The sequence below is a fragment of the Pseudorca crassidens genome, chromosome 20 (genome assembly GCF_039906515.1).
Source record: "Pseudorca crassidens isolate mPseCra1 chromosome 20, mPseCra1.hap1, whole genome shotgun sequence".
Taxonomy (NCBI): domain Eukaryota; kingdom Metazoa; phylum Chordata; class Mammalia; order Artiodactyla; family Delphinidae; genus Pseudorca; species Pseudorca crassidens.
This window is the reverse complement of record NC_090315.1, coordinates 19,399,740-19,425,760: the sequence shown is the minus strand read 5'-3', so window position 1 is coordinate 19,425,760 and position 26,021 is coordinate 19,399,740. Positions and strand designations below refer to the sequence as shown.

Below are 26,021 nucleotides of genomic sequence, written 5' to 3'. Positions count from 1 at the left end.
TCCAGCTACACAGTACCCTGATTCTTTTCACATGTTGCTACCCAAAAGCACCGTACCCTCCGCAAAAGGAAAAAGTAAGAAGGTTCTCCTCTCTGAATAAGAGATCAGAATGACCCGACGCTGCGACCCAGAAGCACCAAAGGATGCGCGCTGCATCCCCTCCACGGCTCATCACTCTGGCCGTGGCCAAGGTGCCCGGGAAGACCAGCCACGATGAGCCCAGTGCCTCTGTTCTCTTGGTAGATTTGGGTACCAGGAAGAGAACAAGTAAACTGACGGGCAGCTGTGGTGAGCAGATCCCTGGCAGGAAAATGGAAGCATGCTTGGGAGCCACAGGGCTGCAGACCACCCCTCACCCCAGACTGGCGTACTGGTACCCACCCCCCTGGACCCATCCCTCCTTGACGCCCCCCCCAATGCCCACAGCCCCGGCTACACCAGTGTGGGCCCCCACTCCTGACTGCGGGTAGGCTGGGGACCACGGCCAGTCCTGACCAGGGATGGAACCTCCCCCTCTCGGAACCTATCTGCTTCCGCTTAAAAAAAATAAGAGAATGCCTACCCCAAAGTTAACATCAACAATGAGACAGACTGACGTCACATGCCTCCTGACACGATGCACTGAGAGAGATAAAACACCCTTCCGAGGCATTCCTACTGAAAAGGCATAACTGCGATCTAATCATGGGAAACATCAGAGAAACCCACACTGAGGGAGAGTCTACAAAGCAAGACAAAAATGTCAATGTCATGAAAGACACAGACTGAGGAACCGTTCCAAATGGAAGGAAACTAAAAAGACTAACCACTGAATACACTGCATGATCCCAGACGTGATCCTGGATCTAAAAAAATAGATCTTTTTTGCTATAATAGGGTATTACAACTAGCAGAATTTGTTGAAGGACAGTATGCTGGGACTTCCCTGGCGGTCTAGTGGTTAAGACTCTGCACTTCCAATGCAGGGGGCGCGGGTTCAATCCCTGGTCAGGGACTAAGATCCCACATGCTGGGGTGCGGCCAAAAAACCCAAAAAAGATTAAAAAAGGACAGTATGTTGGAGAAGCGTATTCTATCAATGCTAAATTTTGTGTGATCACTGTGCTGTATTATAGGAAATACACGTTGTTTTGAAGCAAAGGGACATGGTGTCTGCAACTTTTAGTCTTTCTGAAAAAGGTTCAGAAAAAGTAATAATGTGTGGTGTAGACAGATAGAGAGATAGACAGATGGATAGATGGGGATAGGGGTGAGGAAATAAAACAGATGTGGCCAAAATGCTAACAGCTGACCAATCTGGGCAGAAAGGTATGTGAGAGTTCTCTGTACCTTACTGAAACTTTCTATAGGTTTGAGATGATTTCAAAACAAAAAATTCTTAAATTAGAAATTCGTCCCTGATCTCAAGGGCACTGGGGATAAACAGCTTGCTCTGACAGGGCCTCTCTGGGGAGGTGTCCCAGCCACTCCCCGACTCCCCGGCAGAATACCCACGGGCTGAGGGAGAGGTGCCCGGCCCCGCCTCACCTCCTGGCTGCAGCCAGCTCCTCCGCCCTCAAAGGTAGCAGGGCTGCTGTGGTGTCAAAGCCATCACGTAACACAGACGTGAAAGGGTGAGAAGCAGGATTCTCTCCCCTCCCCCACTCCCAAACACTGAGTGAGTGGCCCTGGTTGACCCACAAGAAAGGAAAGAATACCTTTCCATTTAAGGTCTGAAAGTGTTCTTCCACTGGGATCAAAATATAGGACTCAAACTGACAAGTAGACTGAACACTGCCTGACAGGCTTCCTTTGCAGGGTACTAACACCTGGAAAAAAACAAATTAGGGTGAATACTCAACAGACGTGTCATTTACAACTTCAGCAGAACACGAGGCATCTCAAGATGCTCCAGCAGAACTGCCACGGGGACCTCCTGGCAGAGAGGACCTCTGGGGTCACTGCCCAAAGGGGCAGCAGCTGATCTGTTGCCACTGTGATGGAAGCTGAGGCCCCCACCCAGCCGAGGGAGGAAGCACACGCCTCCCCCATCCCGGGGCCTCAGACCGGAGGGCTCACTCCCACCCCGCTGGGCCCTCCCTGCAGCTACCCCAGGGGCCCCCTCTGTCCTCAGCAGGCTCAGGAATGATTCCAGATGAAGAAACGATAGTTTGAAAAGTACAGAAAAGTGAAACTAAAAAATCGCACGGCATCCCACCACCTGAATGATAAACGCAGCACAATGAAGACAGTTTCCTTCCCATCTTCTTTCTATGCTTTTTTAAGCTGAACTGTGATCACAGTTTGTTTTACCAGCCACAGAAATACAGTTTCCTATTGCAGGCTGCCACCTCCACCAGAGATGTCTCAGGTGCCAGACTGTGTCTCTGGGGCAGCCTCAACCTGAAACGTGAATTTTGGTCCCACCGTGGCCACCATGTTGACCGGGCACCAGCTTCTTTGCTCAACACAGCAAAGGCAACCACACGTGTATCTGTGCTCGGCCCAAGGACTCACGTTTAAGAGGAATCTCTCAGATTCAAGTGCACCTGGGAGACGACGACCAAAGTGGTGATGTCCCTCAGAGCCCCAGGTCCTAAAGCAGCCTGGCGCAAGGCAAGCAGCTTCTGCACTATCCCCACTGGACAGACAAGGAAACCGAGGCTCAAGGAAGTGCAGCAACTTGTCCAGGGGCACGCAGCCAGTGAGTGACAGAGCCAGGACTCAACCTCCTGTTCCCCACCTCACCACAGCCCAGTCCTGTGGCCTCCTGGAGGCCAGTGCTGGGAGCAGGGAGCACAGCCCAGCATATGCTGGAGTTTCCTCTGTGAAGACACCACGAAACTCTGGGGCCTTCAAGAGCAGCTGTCATTAGGAGCTTCCTCAGGCAGGTCAGAAAGAGCTGCTCTCCCCACGAGGGATACGCCAATTGCTCACGGCAGAAAAGGGAGGCCCTCGTTGATGGAAGATCACAACTGTCTATGAAGTGGGCTTGCCTCTCTGCAAAAAATCAAGACTGAATCAGACCCAGAGCTAGACTTAACTACCAAGTTCAGGAAATACAGAGACCAGAGGACCATGGTAAACACCACCACAGGACTGCAACCGGCACAAGCCAGAAGGCAGGAAACTACAGGATGAATGACCTTGATACTTGAATTGTGAGCAAAGAAGGAAAACGAGGAAAGTGGGGCTTATAGTTAAAAAAACAGACTGTGGTGATGATTTCACAAGTCTACACACATGTCAAAATGGATCCAGTTTTACACACTGAGTAGGTACAGTTTAGTTGTTCTTTTCAAAGTTTAGCTCAAGAAAGTTAGGAGGAAAAGAGATTTAAAAGGCATACCAAGCAACAAGAATTTACTGTATAGCACAGGGAACTATATTCAATATCTTGTAATAACCTATAATGGAAAAGAATCTGAAAAAATATATATATATATAACTCAAAAAAAATATAAATATATAACAAAAAATATATATATATAACAAAAAATATATATATATAACTTTTATATATATATAAAATATATATATATAACCTATATAAAATATATATATAATAACCTATAATGGAAAAGAATCTGAAAAAAAAATATATATATATAACTCAAAATATATATATAAAACAAAAAATATATATATATAACATTTATATATATATAAAATATATATATATATATAACTGAAAAAATATATATATATATAATATATATATATAACTCAATCACTTTGCTCAATCACCTAAAACTAACATAATACTGTAAATCAACTATACTTCAATTTTTTTAAAAAAGGCCTACCAATCCAGAATAATGTGTGGATCACCTTTGGATTCTGATTTAAACAAACCAACTGGAAAACAAACAAAAAATTATGAGATAATCTGGGAAATTTGAACAGTGACTAGACATTTCACAACAGTAAGGAGATACTGAAGAATTTTTTAGCTGTGATAATGGTATGTGATTACTTTTTTAAGTCCTTATCATTTAAAACTACATTCCTACATATTTACAGATGAAATCACATGACTACCTTATATAATTTTCTGGAATTTGCTTCAAAATGGTCCCCTGGCTAAGGGGAGAGGGCAGCAGGGATAGAAGTGAGATATGCTGGCATCTGAGCTGGGCACTGCGGAAGTTGAGTGATGGGGGCGTGGGGTGCATTGCATGATTTGTTCCACCTGTACATGTTTGAAATTAAACATAATAATTTAAAAAAATTTTTCAGATAGCCAACTTTATTCAACTAATTATTAAAATTTAGTTTGGTTTTTCTGTTTTTTCTTCATTCAATATTCATGACACTGGGCACTGTTGGAGATATGGTGCTTTGTCCTCATGGACATTACGTTCTAAGTGGAGGATAGAGATTTCTGAATAATAAAACACATATTCCATATATCAGTAAGTTCTATGCAGAAAATAAAGCAGAATATCAGGACAGAGAATGACTGGAGTGGGGCAAGGGTTCGCTAACTCAGGTAGAGTGGTTACAGAGGTCTCTGAGGAAGTAGCTTTTGAGCAAGGAATGGATGAAGAGAAGGAACCACCAACTAAAGATCTAAGGGAAGAACATTTTTGTCAGAAGAAAGCATGTGCAAAGGTCCTGAATGGGCTTGGTGGTAGCAGATATGGAATGAGAAATGGGGGAGAAAAACATAAAAATTTTAAATGTTAATGAAAGTGCAACTTAAAGAAAGAAACGGGAGGCCTCAGGTATGAGCCAGAACTGAGAAACGGCCTCAAGGTTCCTAGGTGGCCTCAAGGCAGCCGTGAACACAGAAAGATCTTGGAAACCCGAGGGTTGGCCCCAGGCCAGGGGACAGCATGAACCAGGCCTAGGGGATGTTTACGCAGGCCAAGGGATTGCCCCACTCCAGCTCAATGGATCGAAGAGTCACATAGTCCCATCTGAGGAAGGGCCTCCAAGGGACCAGCAACTTCTGAGGTGCTTCAGAGACACCCCACCCCTGTCCCCACACCTGTGACTGCATTCTGTGAGCCTGTTTACACACACCTTCTCCGCCTCCTTAGCTTGAATAAGGCATGACTGGCTCCTACTTCACTGAATCCCCATCACCAAGCACACTGCTCACCATACGGTAGGTGCCAATCAATATCTGTTGAGTGCACTGGGGGCCTCCAATTTCAGGGACTCCCCCAAAGTTTTCAGGCAGACAATGCTGCCCGGGGCACTTCATTCCAAGCACAAGCCAGGGCTGGCTCTCTGTGGCCCCATCCATCTCCACCAGGATCCTGCTGAGACCGGGGTGAGGAAGCCAGCCACGGAGAAGTAGGGTGGAGCAGCTATGAAGCCACCCTCCGGAGACAGGGCCAGGTGCCTGGGGGCTCTCGTAAGATGGAGGTTCAGACTACCTCTGGAACAGAGGTCATGGAGTTGGTTTTTGTTTGTTTGTTTATTTGTCTGCATTGGGTCTTGGTTGTTGCACGCGGGCTTTCTCTAGTTGCGGCGAGTGGGGGCTACTCTTCGTTGCAGTGTGTGGGCTTCTCATTGCAGTGGCTTCTCTTGTTGCGGAGCATGGGCTCTAGGCACGCGAGCTTCAGTAGTTGTGGCTCACGGGCTCAGTAGTTGTGGCTCGGGGCTCTAGAACACAGGCTCAGTAGTTGTGGTGCACGGGCTTAGTTGCTCTGCGGCATGTGGGATCTTCCCGGACCAGGGCTCGAACCCATGTCCCCTGCATTGCAGGCAGATTCTTAACCACTGCACCACCAGGGAAGTCCCGAGGTCATGGAGTTTTAACAGCCGGTGTGGAGGACACAAACTTTACAGTGACCAAGCAGACCATAAGTTAGGGACCTACTCAGTTCAGAGCTTAACAATAAAACTTTTTATTATAGCCCCTTTATAAAATTTTTTAAATAAGTAATCATCATTAAAGAAGAGAAAGAATAAAAGCAAGAAGCAGCATTAGTCTTATCACCCCAGGGTGCCCTCCTGACTCCTCACCAGGCTGGGTCATCCACTCCACAGGAGCCCATGACCACTTCTGTCCTAATACTCATCCCTCTGTGCTGCAAATGGCCTGTTTCTGGGATTCCCTGAAGGCATGCTGTGTTCCCCTTTCATCCATGTAACCCTGCAAACCCAACACAGTGCCTAGATGTTCAATGTCTGTCACCTCAATCTATACTAAACAAATCCTGAGAACTAGAATATGGACCTCAGCACCCTTAGCTCAGCTGTATGGGTATTTACTGGAAAGTCAGTTCTCTGGAACGTGGAAGCCATTGCTGCTGGGTTCTTAGGCTAGCCCTCAGAAGCCTGAGTACCCCATAGTTAGAGGGCCACAATAAAAGGACCAAATTTAATCCCCTTTTGTCATTTTTGTTTTTCCTACAGGCAAATGGACCCACCTGCAGTCCACCAGGGAAACCTAGAGAACTTTTGCCATAGCTCCATGGACAAGAGACCCAGGGGTACAGCAGGCCTGCCCAGCTGGCTCTGAAAAAGCCACGGTGCATAATAGCTGGATGGTTACAAGAACAGATGACCATGAGAAGCAGTGTATGGGTGCCACAGGCCTCTGGGCTTGGAATGGGGGGACGTTGGGAGAGGAGCCTCCACGGATCAGTCAAAGAGCGGATGGTGGAGGACGTGGAGGTAGTCCCATCAAAGGCGGCCAAACCCGGGGAGGGGCTGGGGCAGGTGAGGGGCCCGCCAACCTCCACCCTCAGCCGGCGTGTGAGGGCGGGGCCCAAGCTCGGCTCGCAGGGGGAAGAGGGAAGGCAGTTAACCCTGGGGATACACACATTCAAAAGTCGTGACTTCACACTTTTAGAGCCCACTAAAGGACTCTAATCCCCAGGGAAGATTCAGGGGCCGCCAAAGTTGGCCCAAAGGCCAAGCCCCATGGAAGGAAATTCAGCATTCACCTGCTGAGGTCACGTGGGTCCTTCAGCAGTGGCAGAAAGGATGGGTGCTCTTCTAGAGGCCACTGGGATACTCTACTGCTTCATTCAACCAACGGACACGGAAGGAGCACTACAACAGATTAGACAGGGATGAGCCGGGGCTCCATCACACGGCCAACAGTTGGCAGGGGCTAGTCACCAACACCTGGCCAGGCTGAGCAGGATGGCGAGAGCTAGCTCCTTCCCACAGCTGACCTGCGCTAAGGAGTTGGCCTTGCTGATTCTCGAGTCCACCGAACGAGGCCAAGGAAGGCCCGAAATCTAGTGCTGCCCAGTGTGGGCCCCAAGCAGCCCCTCATGGATCTCAGTGGGGGCTGCAGTAAGGGGCCTAGGGCACCACTGGAATGCAGGATGACACAGCTTAAGAAGCATCTTTCTGCAAATCTCCTGAGCTGTTTTGCAGATGTGAACCACGCCCCGCCCCCCCCCCCCCCCACACACAAATGGAAGAACTACTAGAGGACATAGCCCAGGCCTCTTGGAGCCTAAGGACTGATAGCCCCTGTGACACCACCTTGCTGCCTCACCATCAGCCAATCAGAGAGCTGTGTACAAGCTGATCACATATCATTCGACACCCCCCCGCCCCCCCCAGTGTCGGGCTGGCAACACAGTGATGAGCAAGACAGACAGGTCCCCCAGGGCTTCCTGAGAAAGAACTGCGGGTCCACAGTGTAGCATCTTAAAAAGAGAAAGTTACATATGATGACACACTCTTATCTAGACAACATTTTTTTTAAATATCATAGAACAAAGATGGGAAGGAAGTATTTCCCAAGTTGGGTCAGGCCCTCCCATTTAACATGATGGCTTGGCTTCCTCTACTTTTTCTCTGTGACACTTACCATAATTACTCAATATGTATCCACAGTGTGACCATCTCTCCCACTAGAATTTCAGCTCCATGAGGGTAAAGATCATGATGCCTATTCATGGTTTTGGCTGAATCCCCACATCAAACATAGTGCCTTGCATACAGCAGCATTTAATAGCTACTGTGAAATGAATGGATGACAGTGAATGCCTCTGGTGAGCTTTATGAGATTTTTATTTTCTTCTTTGGAAACAGCTCTACTCTCTAGTTTTTTTTATAATGAAGTTTATGACTTCTAAAATCCAAAGTAAAAAAATTCTGGGAAAAAGATATTAATCACAAAACCAATCATAAAAACAAGAAGGGACTTGAAAAAAAATCAGGCTTCTGAGGGTAGAGAGTTGGACTGGGTATGGGGAAAAGCCAGTTCCAAGCTTGCAGAGAAACCCGAGTTAACTGATTTCTCCATTGGTTCAAATCCTCAGCCACCTGACACACCTAAGATCGTATCACATGGCAAGAGAAGCAGGAACACAAGTAGGAGAAGAGGACAACGTAGAAAAAGAAGAGGGCCCAAGGCAGATGGGTGGCACAAAGGCACCCAGCTCGCTGTGTCCCACGGTGTAAGTAAGGTGCCTGCCAAGTTCACCAATCTGGGAACCAGAAAGACCTGCAGCACAGGGCCTGCCCTCCCTCCAGGCAGCAGACTATGGTTTCTCTCTCTTCTCTTGCTCCTGTTCCCTGGCTGCTCCTTTAGGCTTCTGAGGTTGTGGCCCCTATTACAAAAGTTCTCTCGGTCCTTTCTCTTTAGGAAATGCCTTTGAAGGTGACATACATGTGTGTGTATACACGTTCCCTTATCCTATGGGAGTGAGCACCCATCTCACAAACGAGGAGGAATACGACTTCTGCCCTGGAGAAGCCCTCCTGGTCCCCATGGAAACAAGAGAAACAGAGGTGAGACCAGTGACAACAGGGGCTGAGAGTTCAGAGAAAGGATTACACCCTGGGCTGGTGCAGTCCCAGGAGGCTGCCTGGAGGAAGCAGCTTGGGGCGGTCCCTCTCTGCTCATTCACATACCGAGCATGGTCTGGGGCTTGGTGCACTTAGCAGGCCTGTACCTGACTCCTTCTAACCTTAACTGAAGTCTACCATATTTGGGGCCTTGTCAGCATTGCTCGGTCCAAGCCTCATGGAGAAGGACCACCCTCGGGATCGATGCACTTACAATGCCACGGGTTTGGGCCACCTTGTTGCACAAGTCAGGACGCCACTTTTGAAGAGCCAGATAGAAGGGATTTTTCAGGAGGTCCTCATCATACAGAGCCATATGGACTTCAGATGGGGCAAAAAGAGTCTCCTGGGACGAGAGAGGAAAAAGCAGTAAATGACCACTTTCAGAATGACCTAACACATAAAAGTCCTGATCTAACAATTTCTAAAAAGCATCCCTGACACATATTACTCTACACTACAGACCTAACACGCCATCGGGAAAGATCAAAGATAACCCACCAATTCCAAGATGACTTTTTTTACAGGTTAAATGTATAAATTATGCTCAGAAAATCTTCTTGACTCCAAGTCACTGCAAAAGTAAAAAATGGCTGTTTTTAGAACATCATACATGACCCAAATGATAACATCTTAAAGATATGCATGTTTTTAATGAAATATTTTTACCATAGAGTAATAATGCTAATCTACCACCCAGAATTACCGAATCTTAACCACTTTGCCGTATTTGCCTCAGATTTTCTTTTCAGAAATAAAGTATATCAGAGTAGACTGGATCCCCCATGTGCCCCTCCCCATCCCATTCTCTCCTCCCCTTTCAGAGGCAACCACTATCCTGAAGTGGTTTCTGTATCCTTCTTGCTCATGTTTGTACTCCTTTTTAAACTCATGTATTCATAAATAATATAAAATCTTGTTTTTTAAAATATTTATTTTTTGGCTGTGTTGGGTCTTTGTTGCTGTGCACAGGCTTTCTCTAGTTGTGGCGGGCGGGGCCTACTCTTTGTTGTGGTGCACGGGCTTCGCATTGTGGTGGCTTCTCTAGTTGCTGAGCACGGGCTCTAAGTGTGTGGGCTTCAGTAGTTGTGGCACGCAGGCTCAGTAGTTGTGGCTTGCGGGCTCTAGAGCGCAGGCTAATTAGTTGTGGCGCACGGGCTTAGTTGCTCCACGGCATGTGGGATCTTCCCGGACCAGGGCTTGAACCCATGTCCCCTGCATTGGCAGGCAGATTCTTAACCACTGCGCCACCAGAGAAGTCCTAAAGTCTTGTTTTATGCGCTCCAAAATCTACATAAATGGTATCACACTACAAGTAGTTTGGAACATATGCTTTTCAATCACCACTATGTTTTCAAGTTCTAGCCGTGCTGATCCATACAGCTCCCATTCATTCACTAATTTCTGCTGTACAGTATTAAGTGAACATGACACAATTTATTTATCTAACATCCTATACTTAAGTTGCTTCCACATTTTCAGAATTAAAAACAATGCTAAAATGAACGTTCTTATACCCTTATGTGTTCCTGGAGCACATATCCAGGAATGTTGCTAGGAGAGACACTGCGGCATGCATCCACCTGCACCTTCCCCAGATGCTGACAACGCTGGACCACTTCCAACCTCCATGCAAAGTCCATGAGCATTTCCCTTCTTCATGTCACATCCTAGCCAACGCTTCTTAGTAACGTCAGGCTAGTTCATTTCTGCCAGTGAGTATACAATAGTATTTCACTGTTTCTAATTTTCATTTCTCTAATGAAGTGGAACATCATTTCCTTACATTCTATAAATTACCTTATCATGTCTTTTGACCACTCTTCTAATGGGTTCTTGGCCTTTTTCTTATGATTGGTAGTTCTTTACAGATCTGGACACCAAAAGATGTTGCAAATATCTTCTCCCAATCTGTGACTTGTTTCTTCATTTTTCCTACTGGGTGTTTTCAGAAATAAAATTGCTTGATTTTTTTTTAACATCTTTATTGGAGTATAATTGCTCTACATTGTTGTGTTAGTTTCTGCTGTATAACAAAGTGAATCAGCTATACATATACATATATCCCCATATCCCCTCCCTCTTGCGTCTCCCTCCCACCCTCCCTATCCCACCCCTCTAGGTGGTCACAAAGCACCGAGCTGATCTCCCTGTGCTATGCGGCTGCTTTCCACTAGCTATCTATTTTACATTTGGTAGTGTATGTATGTCAATGCCACTCTCTCAAAAAGTACTTGATTTTAACGTGACTGAACTTGTCCGTCTTTGCCTTTACTGGTCGGTGCTTTTGGGATCTAAGGAAAGCCTATCTATCATCTCGGCATGCCCCTTGGTAAACTGACTTCACTATTCCCCCTCTGAGAAGGTGGAGCCTATTTCCCCGCCCCTTGAATTTAAGCCATCCCTGTGATTTGCTTTAACTAACCAACAGACAGAATTGATGCTCTGTGATTTCTGAGTATCAACCTCAAGAGGCCTTGCAAACTTCACTCTCATTCGTTCGGCAACCTGAGACCACCATGCAATGGAGAAGCCCATGGGATGAAAACCCATGTGGGGAGAGAGAGGCCCAGGTAGTCCAGTGAGGACAGCCAACCCACCAGCTGAATGCAACCACATGAGTGAGCCCAGGTGAGACTAGCAGAACCACCTTGCCAGCCCACAGATTAATAGGACATAATAAACTGTAGCAGTTTTAAGTCACTAATTTGGGGGCTGGTTGGTTATGCAGCAAAGGCTACCTGAAACCACATCCTTTCCAACTCCAAGGCCACAAAAATAGTCCCTGTAATTTCTAAGAATCTTAAAGGTTTTCATTTTTAGGTCTTCAAGTCATCTTTATTTTTATATATGCTATAAATTGGGCATCTAATTTAATTTTTTTCTGAAGGTAAGCTATCTTGGTCTGCTTAGGCTCTGATAACTAAATACAATAGACTGGGGGGTTCAAACAACAAACATTTATTCCTCACAGTTCTGGAAACTGGGAAGTCCAAAATCAAGGTGCTAGTAGATTTGGTTCTTGGTAAGGGCCCACTTCCTGTACCATAGATGGCCACCTTCTCACTGTATCCTCATGGCAGAGAAAGAGTTCTCCTGTCTCTTCCTCTTTTTGTAAGGCGACTAATTCCATCATTAGGGCCCCATCTTCATGACCTAATCTAACCCCAGTTAGAACCCAAAGCCCCATCTCCAAATACCATCACATTAAGGATTAGGGCTTCAACATATGAATTTGGGTTGGGGCTGGGGGGACACATTCAGTCCAGAGCATAAGCCAACTGTCCCATTGTCTTCTTTTATATATTTTATCCCTTTCACACTAGCTGATAATGCTGCCTTTGTCATACTCCAAGTTCCCATATATGTTTGGCCTATTTCTGGGCTCTATTCTGTTTCAATGGTCTTGACCAGCGCCATCCAACAAATTTATGTGAGAAAGGTAATCACATATACATTATGCATAATTACATGTCATTTAAAATTTTCTAGTAGCCATATTTTAAAAAGGTGAAATTAAATTATATATTTTATTTACCCTAATACAGCCAAAATACATTTCCAACATGTGATCAATACTTCAAAATTACTGACATATTTTACATTCTTTTTACTTCTACTAACTCTTCAAAATTTGATGTGTATTTTACTCAATTCATACTAGCCTCATTTCAAGTGCTTAATAGCCTCATGTGGGTAGTAGCTATTACATTGGATGGGGAAGGGCTAGACCACATTCATTTTCATGACTACAGCTTCATAATAAGCCTTGACATCTCACAGAGGAAGGCCTCTCCCTTTGTTCTCCAAAATGACTTGGTTATTCCTAATTCTTTATGATATCACATGAACTAGAGTCAGTTTATCAATTCCATGAAAATTCCTATTGGGATTTTTATTGGAACTGTACTAAATTTATGGACTGGAGAGCCAACGTCTTTATAATAATGAATCTTATCATCCATGAACATGGTATGTCTTTCCACCTTCATCCTCTTTTATGTCCTCCAATTAAATTTTCTTCATTAAAGATCATAGATCATATAAAACTTTTATTAGACATTATTTATATATTCTGTATAGATTTGCTCCTGTTGTGAATGGGGCCTCCAATGCCCCTGGTCTGCTCCCCTTACCATACATCAATGTGGTTTTACTGAACTGTGAGAGAGGAATATGAAAAATGGGCACAGAAAAGAAGTCAGAGTTTTAGCCATGTCATTTCACCTCTCCGAGCCTCCATCTTAGTCTGTACAATGGAGAATATGAATACCTGTCTTGCAGGATTCCCATTTACATGCTACCTTCACTATTTTTGCTACACTGCACACCAATGTACTGCCACTTTCTGCTAGCCCACATGGTGCCTTTGTGAGAATTACAAAAAGGCACCCCATCTTCCCAGTAGGTACAGTCCTGTGCCACGGCACATGGCTTAGTAAGCAATTCATAGGCTATATATATCAGCCTAGTTTGCCAACACCTCTCCTCCCCCAGGCAGGACACCTGTGCAATAAATAACCTGTACACTTGTACACAATGGCCCTATTGTTAAAGTTTGACATTTTCCTTTAAACACCTACTCCCACTTAAAATTTATTTGTAAAAGAACTCTTATTACTACTTTAAATGAAAAATAGTATCACTTCCCATTAAGATCATCTTAAAATTAAAAATTATATATCCAATTGACATTATTTAAAATCTGGCTACATACCACTGCCTGCCAAAGGTTCTGAACTTGAGCCTGAGGCCTCTTCTCTTCATTAAAAGAAGAAAATTAGCAACTATTAAAGAGCATCAAGTAAACTTACCCTTGATACAATCAGATGAATGAAATATGAGTGAAAAACTGAATTACTTTCTCATTATGTAACAGTATTCCCAAACACCTCTTTGGGAAAACACCAGAACAGTATGCATAAGTGCATTATGAATTCTATTCCTTATAGCTAATGTTAAAAACAGCCACCATTTGAGAGCATCCTCGGTCAGGCACCGTGATGACATCTATACATCCTCATCCCATTTTAATGTTCACAATAACTATAGATAATTAACTATAACTAATGCTCACAATAACCATAGGTATCATTAGCTCCACGTCACAGATGAAAAAACTGAGGGTCAGCTGGCCAACTCCAGGTTAGACAGATGTCAGAATTTATTCTAACACCCATCCCTTTAACCACTACATTCATCATGTAAAATAATTATGCCTGGATTAGGGGTTATTTCATGAGCCACAGATGCACAGACTCCACACTTCATTTCTCCTAAAGGAAAAGTCCCCATGACAGCCACACAGGCTCAGCATCAAATTCCCTTGGTCTGGTCCAGCCTGAGCTGTCTTAGCTGCAGGCCATCCTGGGGACTGCCTAAAGAAGGCCCCTGAGCTCCCTGCAGATCCTCTTAGGGAGAAGAGCCTAGCATGAAAATGGCTACGTATAATCCCTTCACAGGCCCCAGCTCTGCAACCATTCAGGTATTTGAATTGTTGAATTCAATTATTACTGGAACCCAGATAATCCTTTTATGAGTCTCTACCAGAACAACTGGATAATATAATTTTGCTAGGACAGAGTCACAAGAAAACAAAATTCTTCCTAGTTCCCGACACAGCTGGTTCTACATGGCGGAGCACAAAAGTAAAGATGCCTTACATAAAAACCACATGAGAAACAGGATGCGACAAGGTCAGACTAAAGCTGGGAAGGGACACTCCTCCTTGCTCCTCAGACAAGATGCTGGCAGAGCAGCAACACCCCTGCCCCCAAGATGGGCTTTGATGGAGGAACTAACCACCTAACTGGGAAGCAAGAAGAGTTAAAAAAATAATAATAATAAAACAAAAACAGAACAGTGCCAGGAGAAGTAAGGACGAGATAGAGAAGGGAGCAACAGGGAAGGGTTTGGGGTGGGGAGTGTGGGAGGCATCCTTGGCAGGGACCAGAGCAGGGCCAAAGGGTCAGGAGGTGGGAACACGTTCCTGGTGAGCAAAGAAAACTCAAGAATAAACTTTTTTTGACTAGATGTGAAAATGAGCTCTGAGAAATAATAAGAATCCAAACAGAGCAGGTCAGAGAGGGGCAGCATGGGAAGGGAAGGGCCCTGAATGCCACATTAAAACATTCAGTTCAACTGCATGAATGGTGTAAACACACAAGACTCTCAGCAAGCATTGCTCGTGAATGAGATGGAGCTGGCTGGTTTTCAATCCAAGTCATCTGCTCTCTCTTGGGCATCAGTCTCCTGGATGCCAATGACTGGATCCTCTGTCCAGGAGTACGGATTCAGAGACCTCTGTCCAGCACTGTTCTCGACCTTTCTGTCCCAGTGTTAAAAATATGTAATAATGCTTAATGCCAGAGTTGAATTCTTATATAGGGGTACGTGCTTTAAAATAATCTGACAAGTTTACTTGCAAGAATTGGTTTCATATTTTAAAATATTGAATAATATGTCAAGTAAACTGACTTTTCCTTGTAAAACTGGAAAGACATGTGAATCCTCATATATAAAACTCCTTAAAAAAAAAAAAATTCCACCCCTTCCTAAGTGCAAATGATGGGATGATTTATAGAAAATCCAGTGAAGTCAGTCAGAGATACCAAATAACCCTGCATGTGAGTTATCTGAGGTTACTCTGAACAAGACCGCCAAGTGAGGCCTCAGACCGGTTCTGGGCATTTTAGGAGGCGGTGTGCACTCGCGGTTTTGTGGTCTTCAACCGTCCTGCCAGCCCGGATGAGTCTGGCTTGTCAGGGACCATCTGGTGACAGCGTGCAGGCTGGCTCAGCAGAATCCAGCCCAGGAAAGTCTGCACCTCCCAGAGATGCACTCCCTGCTGAAATCTCACTGCTGTGGCTTCTCCTGCCCTGCCAGGGCTCTGACCAAAGACCCCAACCAGGCATATTCTCCAACTGGCTTAATTTGTGACTCAGAAGGAAAAGGCCAAAAGGGAAAACTTTTTATCCATCTATGTTTAATACCAAATGGAAGCAATTTTATGATGTAACGTGTAGCACTACCGTCACTTGTGTCCTTCTGGCCTGTAATGTCTATGGCTCCTGCCCATATGTCTCTCAAAGCTCTTCTTCAAAGCACTATGCAGCCTCGCTGCCTGGCTCACTGCAGGCATGCAGTAACTGCTGGCCCCACTTGAACAAAATGATAGTGACGTGTTAGAAAAAGATCAAGCTCCCAGGAAGGGATCATCTGTCACAGAAGCTGGAAATCCACCGCCCAGACGCAGGGGAGGGTGAGGGGCTGGCCCCAGGCGGTCCTGCAGGCACTGGCCAAAAGCCAGAAAAATGAACATGCTCAGAGCTGGCTAAACACAATGACTGCTGGAATGTGGAGGATCACGGTAGGAGAGAAGGCCTCAGGGCTGGAAGAGGGCTGTGACCACTCACAGAGCGGGGGAAGTTTGGAGGAGCATAACTGCCCCTTGGAATGCCACTCCATCACCCTGCTCCTAGAATTGCAGGGGAGCCACCAGCACCCACGTCCCTGCCAGTATTTTGGGCAGGAGGGCAGGAAGTCCAAGGACCACTGCTCAGTGTCTCTCGGATGTGGAAGCAACCTCAGGACAAATCATGTCCAATTTTTGGGGTCTGAATCCTTTCTAGATCTGGTACCTATCATCGCATGGTCACATTCCCCTGCTCCCCTAGGAAAGGAGGAAGTTACTGGACACCCACCTAATCCTGGCACTTCATAAACAGAGGGACAGCCCTGACAGAAACACTAACTAAGAGGCAGACATGCGAAAAGCAAAGCCCCAGCAGCCGCCCTCATGAGGGCAACACAGTCCAAGAGCCACAAGGAGGCACAATCAAAACCTTGACCCAAGGCTCTATGCAGACACTTACTGCTGCTCTCCCGGCAGGTGGGATTATTTCGGGTGACAAGCCAAGGTGAGGAGAACTCACCCAAGGTGTCCACCCAGCTTCAACGGCCCAACTGCTTTCCTGCCACTAGGGCTCCTGAGAAGTACCTGTGTCTCCTCCCATCCTGCACTTCTCCCTCTGAGGCTGACAGGCCCTGCCTCTTGATTCACCACAGACCTGTCCACCTGAAAGACACAAAGTGATCTTTCCAACACTGAAGTCTGTGCAGGATTCTTCAATGACTTCCCCTCCACTCCCTACCAGATTAACTCTCAACTTCTCTGCATGGCATGGAGGGTCTCTCACTCCTGGCCTCCTGCCCACCTCTGCAGCTTCATCTCCGTCTGCTGTCCCCAGAGCTCCCCAAAGAGATGCGCTCTCCCTTCTTTTACCGATTTTGTCCTAAAAACTACTCTTCCTCTGTCAAGGCCCCATTTGGCCCATAGGTGGCTGGGACCCTCCACCTCAGAGAATGGCCAAGGGCCAGAGTACCACCCAACCCTGGCCACAAACCACCAGTGAAACAACCAATTAAAGGACAGACTGCTGAGTGAGAACGAGCCCTGAACCTAGCGCTCTGGACCCCGGGGGGCTGCCTCAACATCAGGCCCGGCAAGGCGGCCTGGAAATGTAAATATCCCGCTAATATCTGTCGCTCTTCTCTAGGGCTGGTGGAAGGGTACATGACTTAATCAAAATAGGGGCCTCTCTCCCTAAAACCCACAGACTTGGAAAATTCCAGCTCGCATGGCAAACTAGTAGTCCCTACAGTCTCCCCTGCCCCTCATTCCCTGAATGTCCTAAATCCTCAATGAAGACGCGCCACTTGCTCCCGTGGCCCTGCACGGGCCGCGAGTGCCCACGTCCCCAGCACCTCCAGAGTCGGCCAGAGCGGCACGGCCTTCCTCTCGAGCCTACGGGCAGTCCATTTTCAACGAAAAGAAGTGAACAGACCCAGAGTCCGGAACACCTCTTGGTGCTTCATAGTTTTCCTGGAGAAATCTTTACCCAGCAGGAAGACGAGACCCCGCCCCATGAGAGGCAGGCTAGCAGGGATTCCCTCCTCTCTCCCCCGCGCTTTTATTACCGCGGGGACCACGACAGCTCGACCCGATGCTCCGGACCCCCACCCCCACCCTCCCCTCCACCCGCCCCGCCAGGCCTCCCTTAAACCGCGGAGGCCACCCAGCCCGTGAACGACAGTGCTGCCCCAAGTCTGAGCTCCCGGGATTCCGGACCTGCTGACCTGCCCTGGAGCCGCGAGAGTCAGAGGGCACATGCTTCGCCAACCCCACCCCTAGCCCCGCAAACACACCAGAGGGGCAGAGCGAGCCCGGCTGAGGACAGGAGCCGGAGAGCCCGGGCGGGGGAGTCCACCCGGCGATGGGCCGGGGCCCTGGAAGCCGCCCGGAGACCGCCAGCCCAGCTTGGGGCGCCGGCTGAGGAAAGGAAAGAGCCCCTCCCCCTTCCAGCTCCGGGGCCCCGCCCGGCCTCTGGGCCCCGAGGCGCAGCAGTCCCGAGGGAAGGAGGGCACGGGAGGAGACAGGAGGGAGGACACTTACTTAAAAGGCTACATAGTTTCACTCCCCGCTCTTCCCAGAGCGGCGCCGACCCCCTCCCGGCCCCTCGGTTCAGACCTCAGGCCCACCACCCCAACGCCGCAGATCTGCTCCACCGCCCACCCCCGTCGGGCGGAGCCGCGCCTCAAGATCTCTGGTCAGCCCAATGAGAGGTCGTCTTTATTCAGAGTGACGCGTGCGCAGAGCAATCATTGAGTCCGCCCAGCCGGGGGTGGGGCTCAGGAGGCACACAGCACTTCCTACTCAGGCTGGACCAGCCCAGAGCCACCGACTGCGCGTGCCCGGAACGGGAGGGGGCGGGGCCGAGAGCAGATCTGATCCAAGGGGTGGGGTCCAAGCTCTGTTGCTGGAAAGCGGGCTGGTCTAGGAAGGGGAGATTTTGGGAGCCGTCCCGCCCCGCAGATCGCCCTTTACTGCTCGTTTTGGGAGACGGAGGTGCCCAATCCTACGAGGCATACCACTCCCGTCGCTGGCAGGGTCTAAGAGTCAGGGTACCTGGGTTCTAGCCCCTTCACTTGCATGGACGTGGCGTGATCTTAGCCCCCTTTTTTTTTTTATCGAGCCTCAGTTTCCCCTTCCGTAAAACAGAGGATTGGATCTGACGAGCGCTAATATTCCAGACCGTAATGGGGTGCGGAGGGGGAGATGGGGGACCTACACGTGACCTCCCGCGTGGGGCCCCGCCTATCCCTGGTCCAGGGGATGAAAGCGCCCAGCGAGGACGGGAGGGGGTGGGCGGATCCTAAGAAACCCTACCCGGCCGCCCTTGGCAGCAGCTAAGGCGGAGGGCGCGGCTCCGCGGCCGGCTAGCCCTGGCGACTGCACCGGAGGAGGATGGCGACCGCAACCTGGGCTTCGCGGGTGGCTACCGTGGAGGCGAGGACTGCGCAGAGATTCGGCGTGTGACTAGGAGCGCACCTGGGGAGGATGGACGAGGGGACGGGAAACAGCTAACGGGGCTCTCTCTCCGCGCCGAGTCCGCGGAAGCGCACGTCGTGGATCCTGAGCGGCTCTGTAGACAGCAGCGGCAGTGGCTAGCTCCTCTCAGGCCATGAGGAGTGCTCGGGCCGCCTGGCCAGGGGACGCCGTCGGGGCTGGCTGTGTCCTGCTGCGCTGAGGGCGTGAGGCTGAGAGGGGCGCAGGCGGCCGGACGGCGCCGGAGAGCAGCGCCATGGCGAAGGAGGAGTGCAAGGCACTACTGGACGCGCTCAATAAGGCGACTGCATGCTACCACCACCTGGTACTGACCATCGGCGGCTCCGCGGACTCGCAGAACCTGCGAGAGGAGCTGCAGAAGACGCGCCAGAAGGCGCAAGAGCTGGCGATGGCCATCCGCGGCCGACTGACACCTCCGCTGCGCGACCGGGGCCTGGGCGCTGAGGAACGTGCCGAGTTCGAGCGCCTCTGGGTGGCCTTCTCTAGCTGCCTGGACCTGCTGGAAGCGGACATGCGGCGTGCGCTGACCTTGGGCACCGAGTTCCCGCTGAATAAGCCGCTGCGGCCGCTCGTGCGTACCGGGGTGGAAGGCGGCGCAGCGAACGTAGCGGCGCGCGCCTTGAGCGCCCGCAGCCTGCGGCACGAGGCGGAGCGCGGCTTCGACGTGGAAGACCTTCACCAGCTGGAGCGGGAGATCCTTCAGGTGGGCGAGATGATCCACGATATGGAGATGAAGGTCAACGTGCCCCGCTGGACGGTGCAGGCCCGGCAGGCGGCAGGCGCCGAGCTCCTGGCCAGGCCCAGCGCCGGCGTCTCCTCGATGCGCTGTGTGTCCGTAGAGCAGCGCATGGGGCCCTGCGACCCGAGCAAGGCCCTGGCCGCCACCATCTTCAGCGCCGTGCTGCTGGCGGCTGTGGCCTTGGCCGTGTGTGTGGCGAAGCTGAGTTGACCCATACGCGAACGACCTCCTCGCTACCCGGAGACACCCCTCGGAGAACATCTGCAACCGCCAGGACTAGGGATGAGAGTGGGATCTGGCATGTTTAAGGGGAGCGGTTCTAAAACCCTGCGTGTGTACGTGTATGTTTATACGCGCGTTTCAAGCACACATCTGCCTGGGCAGAACATGGCTTCCTCTTGATGGCCCGGGAGGAGTTAATTTTGCGCGGGCCACCGGGTCATTACCGCTAATGTATGCAGGAGCTTTATCCCCTATTAATAGAAAACCATTCGTAGTGAGCGGAGATTCCTCCGAGTTAATACCGCCTGTGCTGCCGGGGCGTGTTTACACTGAGTCTGAGCTTGGTGTCCCCACCCCTGCCGGTGATTCCCATTCTCCGAGTGGGGCAGTTTGGAAAGAGGGTGAGGTGAAATGAAGTGTGTTTTGGCCTGTGTGTGTGTGTGTGTTGGGTTTCTTTTCTAGACGAGAAAACAAATTGCAATAAGAGGTAAGCAGTTTTTATTACCTTAATCCTTTGGGGCCTAAGCTTAGGAGAGTGTACAAATAGAAGTTCATGCAACGTGCTTTCTTTTAGCACACGATTACACACTTCTGCACACCCTTGCCTATTGAAAAGGGCTCTGCCCAGTCAGTCTGGAAGGGGTGCAAGCTTTGGGAAGGGCCACCGGCTATCTAAACAGGCACTTTCTCCTTAGCTGGGGCTTATTTTTGTTCCAGAACTAGACTAGAGTTTTTATCCTCCTTTGGGGGAGGGCTGGGGAATCCTCTTTGGAGCCCTTAATCCTATCTATCCCTTGGAATTTGCTTGCTGGCCAGTAGGAGAGCTGGCTTTGGAGGGAGCTGCACAGCTCCCTGACCTGGACACTGCCCCCTGAGAGGGTCAAGTGGGGCATCACTGGGCACAGAGGTCTTGAGCCAATTAGCCCTGAGACTGGGTTAGAACATAACAGCTTTAACTTCAAATTTAAGGAGATTAAAAAAAAAATCATTTGTTAGAAAAATCCTGTAGCCACATTGTGTACTGTCAAAGCTGTGTTTTTTTTATAAAGGACATTTGGCCACGAATTCATACGGGTGCCAATGAGTCATACACAGTGTCTTTACTTATATACTTAGATTGCTAAACATACATCTCCACCTATTTTTAAAATCTATCTTCTTAAGGCAGGAGATCATAGCATAAACTACTGGAACCACAGATGTAGATGACAGAAGTTAGGTGGCCCTAGCCTCTTTGTGGCAGTAAATAAGGAAATGTGGTAAACACCTTAGGTCCCAGGCTAGAATTTGCCTGAGCACTGCCTGAATTTGCCTGAGCACTGAGCTCCCACCTGTGGATCAGAGAGAGCCTTGTTGGGGAAGTAAGGCTGAGAAAACAGATGCGTTTAACTCTGAAGGTAGTTTGGAATAAAACCCAGAGATTGGTTTGGCTGAAAAGTGACACGGATTTTTTTTTTTTCTCTCTCTTTTTCACCCCAGAAGTGAGAAAGGGGACTAGGAGGAGGGAATCGGCAAGTTTTCACAAGGGCAGTTTGGAGGGTCAAGGGTCAGAAGCAAATAGCAGCAGTAGTGCTGTCTGGGCACCCAGTCCGACGGGCCACCCTCTCCCAGCCTTGATCACCCACTCCCACTCCCACTCCTCCTGAGCACACAGATTCCAGTACTGTAGATAGTGAAAGCAGAGGATCTGTTTGTGTGTTTCTGTGATAATGGTTTTAAAAGACCCAGAAGTCTTAAGCCGATTAAGAGTTCTATAACAACAACTAATAAAAGGAACTCCTTCTGCTTCATCCGATCTGGGTGACTGAATTGGGCCATGTCAAATTCTTTTTACACCTGCCTTCCCAGGGTACCTTCAGAAATGACACAGAAAGTTTCCTAACTCCCCTCTTCCTCATCCCACATGCAACACAACACAGAATCTCTGTCACCTTCCCCAAAGTCTCTTTTCTTTCAGGTAAGGGGAGGCTGGGGGGACTTCCCTGGTGGCTCAGTGGATAAGAATCCACCTGCATTGCAGGGGACACGGGTTTGATCCCTGGTGCAGGAAGATCCCATGTGCTGTGGAGCAACTAAGCCCGTGCGCCATAACTAGTGAGCCTGTGCTCTAGAGCCTGTGGACCACAACTACTGAGCCCGAGTGCTGCAACTACTGAAGCCCTCGCGCCTAGAGCCTGTGCTCCGCAACAAGAGTAGCCACCACAATGAGAAGCCCGCGCACCACAACGAAGACCCAATGCAACCAAAAATAAATAAAATTAAATCTTTAAAAAAAAAAAAAGAGGCTGGGGCATATTGTGACCCAGTGTTGGAAAATATCCCTAAATATATTCTGTTGTCTCTAAAACTGTGATTCTTTGTCCTTGTCAACGAGTTTTGGGTCATGATTCATCAGAATGTATTAAAGAAACAACCCATCAGAAGTTGTGTAATCCATTGCTTCTCTGCCTTTTGGCTAAGATCAAGCATGGAAGTTGTGTAATCCATAGAGATCAATTGGGACAAGCAAAATTCTTGTTTTCGCTCTTTCCACCCACTTGGCACATCCTTGAGTATTTACTTATATGTGCAATCAGATGTGTACCTGATTCTGAGAATCCTCTGCTCACTGAACTTAGTGATAAAGTATTGCACACACACCAAAAAAGCTGAATTACAATAAACATATTTATCCTGTGGACATGTTAACCTATACAACTCTTTGAAAATGTTAAGCATTTGTAATATTTGGCATTATTTGGAGTTATAACATTGCCTAATAGGACTTTTGCTATATGATGTAAGCAAAATCACTTTCTGCTTGAGCAATAGGCTGCTCAATAACAGCAATATCTCCCTGCTGTCATTTCTATGTATAATTCAAGAGGTTGCTTTCTGGTAGAAGCCTGATTCAATGTAGATGTTGGATATCAAAGTCATTAATTTTCTAAAAATATTTGTTATGATATTATACCATGATACAAGTGATTAAAAAATTACAAATATTTAATATAGGGTATATATGATAATGGTCAGTGTTAGAGTCTACTTTCCTAAATTAAAGGTACAAATTAAAGGATAGATATTTACCTCAAAAGTTAAGTGCTATTATAAATCTCTTGTAAAGTTAATACCTGTAAGAGAGAACATGCCTGGCTTCTCTTTTAGGAAAATAGCACAGCTTTATCTGATACTGAGAAGACAAGAACTTGGAATGCCAAGGCACTTATCACGGGAACTTTCAACTATTCCTATTAGAAAAAAACAGAAAACACGATAATGTTTGTAGAAGAAAAATATGCCTGGCAAATTCTTTTTTCCTGTTCTCTAAGAATGTATGCTTTTAAATGCCACAAGGGAAAATATTTTTGGTAAGTCAAATTAGAGCATAAACTTCACAATTTACCTAAGGTTTACAATAAGCTACATAAGAGATGTGTGCTGTCCAATGACTAAAAAGCCGTTTGGGTTGAAGAGAGTTCTAGTTTGCATGAGGACCCTGATCATGCTGCATTTTCCTTTTCAATGTGCACATTGATACATTTTTAGCTACACAGTTACTTCTCAGAATGCAGTTCTCTGTTCTGTAATGAATGTTTGTGAAGGGTACAAGCCCCAAAGTGTGATCCTGCAAGGCAGGCTAAGAAACAAAAGTGCTTTAGCAGTGGCCTCTGCTTTCCTTTGGGGAATGCCTCCTCCTGCAACGTGGGACCAGCTGTGATGGGCAGGGCTCTGCCTTTCTCTCTGAGTACCCCAGACAAGTCACTGACCTCCCTGTGCCTCACTTCCCTCATCTTTGAAATGGGGGGGGGGGGGGCAAATGATTAACTCAAAGTTCCCTTCCAGGGCTTAAAACATTTAATAGAATGCAGTTAAACGAAAAAGGGTTGTTTTGTTTGGGGGTTTGGTGGGGAGGGGGTTGTCATTTTTGGTTTTGGTGCATATGGAAATGGAATCTTAGTTTGTCTAAAATTAGTCTGTTGGTAAAATTCCATATGAATTTTAAAAATCAGAATGAAGTAAGCTTACTGCGATTTTAGTCCACATCAGAATTAGTGTCTGGACTTAAAAGCAAATTTGTATAAATGCTACTTACTTATAGTGTTTAAATTAGATTAGGAATTTAAATTCAGACTCTTAAGTCTGAGTCCAAGAAAGCCTAGTGTTTATTCAACAGTTTGTTTTACCCAGCAATCTAAACTGATTCTGGTAAATTACAGATGTGAAATCCCATCATTTGTCATGGAGTCTAAGAGAATCCTGTTCTGTAACTGACCTGGTGCCCTCAGAAGTATAATTGCATTGGCTGCCTGATTTGGGGAAATGAGCACAGCAGGGGCTGTTTTGTATATGGCAACAGATCCTAGTTGGAATTAAATGCTCCGTGTCTACTGTTTGAATAACTTGTCTAACTAAATGGCTATTAATAATTAAAAATTAAAGATAACGTGCAGCATTTATAACTTAGTTGAAAAAGGCACCCTCAAATGATTCAGCTATCAACTCCTTTTTTTTTTTTTTTTTTTGGCGGTACGCGGGCCTCTCACTGTTGTGGCCTCTCCCGTTGCGGAGCACAGGCTACAGACGTGCAGGCTCAGCGGCCGTGGCTCACGGTCCTAGCCGCTCAGAGGCATGTGGGATTTTCCCAGACCGGGGCACGAACCCGCGTCCGCTGCATCGGCAGGCGGACGCTCAACCACGGCGCCACCAGGGAAGCGCAACTCTTACAAGTTTTTAAGATATTCTTAATCTTCTTCATGCACATTTAAATTGAAGTGAATATCCTGATCAACATATTTACCCTTCACAGATTTCATTACATAAAGAGATGTTCAGAAAGACTCCAGGATTATATATCTCCAGGTGCTTTTCTACAATACAATTATACTCATCTTTTAATGCAGGATGGAATCCAGGAAGAATAGTAGGTCTCCACATAAACAATCTTTGGCTGTGGTCACTGTAGATCAAAGTCATGTTCAAATACTGTTTCTTTGGCTCTTAGGAACTGACCGAAGGTGCAGGAACTGACCACATGCTGCAGCTCTCTGTCCATGAGCACAAGATGGATTTCTGGAAAAGCATTCCTCTCTTTCATTTACTTATTTTCATCTCATTACACAGAGGATTGTGGGTGTTTTCATTGCAGTACTGTGAGATCTTGGGCATCCTGCTTCTTTGGTGTTTCAGTTTAGAATGTTATAAACTTAAGGCTTATATGACAAACGTAAACAAGCCAAATGAGAACTCCTGTTGGCAAAATGATTTTCAAGAGTCCTTCTAACATGCTGTTGTCAGAAAGCAAATTTGAATGTCCTTTGTCTGTAGGTATGTGTTAGGCGCATAGAGAAGATCTAAGAGGAAATATACAGAAATGAAAATGTAAAGGTGGTGGAATTATGAATGGTATTTTTTCAATATATTTTTATTTAATATTGTTATATTGTTTTTACAATAAAAGTTTGAATGCTCTTATCATCTAGAAATTATTAGTTATTAAAATATAAATTTTAACAGGGTCTCATTTATAATGAGAAACAATTTCAGAACACACATCCCCTCCCCCACCCCGCCAGGCGCCACAAACAGGCAAAGCAAAACTTTTGGCATCTTACCTGCAGGGAATCAGAAGCACGTTTTGAAATGCAGCATCAAGACAGAATAGCATCGAGGTTAGGAGCACTGACTATGGAATAGGGTACCCCTGAGTTCAGATCCATTCTTTTTTTTTTTTTTTTTTTTTTTTTGTGTTACGCGGGCCTCTCACTGTCGTGGCCTCTCCCGTTGCGGAGCACAGGCTCCGGACGCGCAGGCTCAGCGGCCATGGCTCACGGGCCCAGCCGCTCCGCGGCATACGGGATCTTCCCGGACCGGGGCACGAACCCGTTTCCCCTGCATCGGCAGGCAGACTCTCAACCACTG

The 26,021-nt window shown here is 47.4% G+C and overlaps 2 protein-coding genes across 14 annotated transcripts in view; one reads left to right on the top strand and one right to left on the bottom strand.

The window, feature by feature from the left end:
* Positions 1–18,363, bottom strand: part of ANKRD27 (ankyrin repeat domain 27) — a 53,743-nt gene extending 35,380 nt beyond the window's left edge. For 8 of the 13 annotated variants that reach the window (XM_067720448.1, XM_067720449.1, XM_067720442.1 and 5 more), the window contains exons 1-5: positions 18,206–18,363; positions 10,552–10,689; positions 9,253–9,325; positions 8,966–9,097; positions 1,698–1,808 (exon numbers count right to left, since the gene is read on the bottom strand). In XM_067720448.1, the coding sequence (XP_067576549.1) occupies positions 1,698–1,808; positions 8,966–9,067 (213 nt within the window). In that variant the 5' untranslated portion in view covers positions 9,068–9,097; positions 9,253–9,325; positions 10,552–10,689; positions 18,206–18,363. Of the gene's footprint in view, positions 1–1,697; positions 1,809–8,965; positions 9,098–9,252; positions 9,326–10,551; positions 10,690–17,958; positions 18,090–18,205 lie in introns of those variants that run through there. The other 5 variants (XM_067720444.1, XM_067720445.1, XM_067720443.1 and 2 more) reach the window with 5 other exon arrangements.
* A 133-nt stretch (positions 18,364–18,496) lies between these two features.
* On the top strand, positions 18,497–25,708 carry RGS9BP (regulator of G protein signaling 9 binding protein). Its single transcript, XM_067720463.1, has one exon. The coding sequence runs from the start codon at positions 19,395–19,397 to the stop codon at positions 20,106–20,108; it is 714 nt and encodes a 237-aa protein (XP_067576564.1). The 5' UTR covers positions 18,497–19,394; the 3' UTR covers positions 20,109–25,708.
* The last annotated feature ends 313 nt before the right edge of the window (positions 25,709–26,021 follow it).

Excerpts from the sequence above, each read along its gene's own strand:
- RGS9BP (XM_067720463.1), top strand. The coding sequence starts at position 19,395 with ATGGCGAAGGAGGAGTGCAAGGCACTACTGGACGCGCTCAATAAGGCG.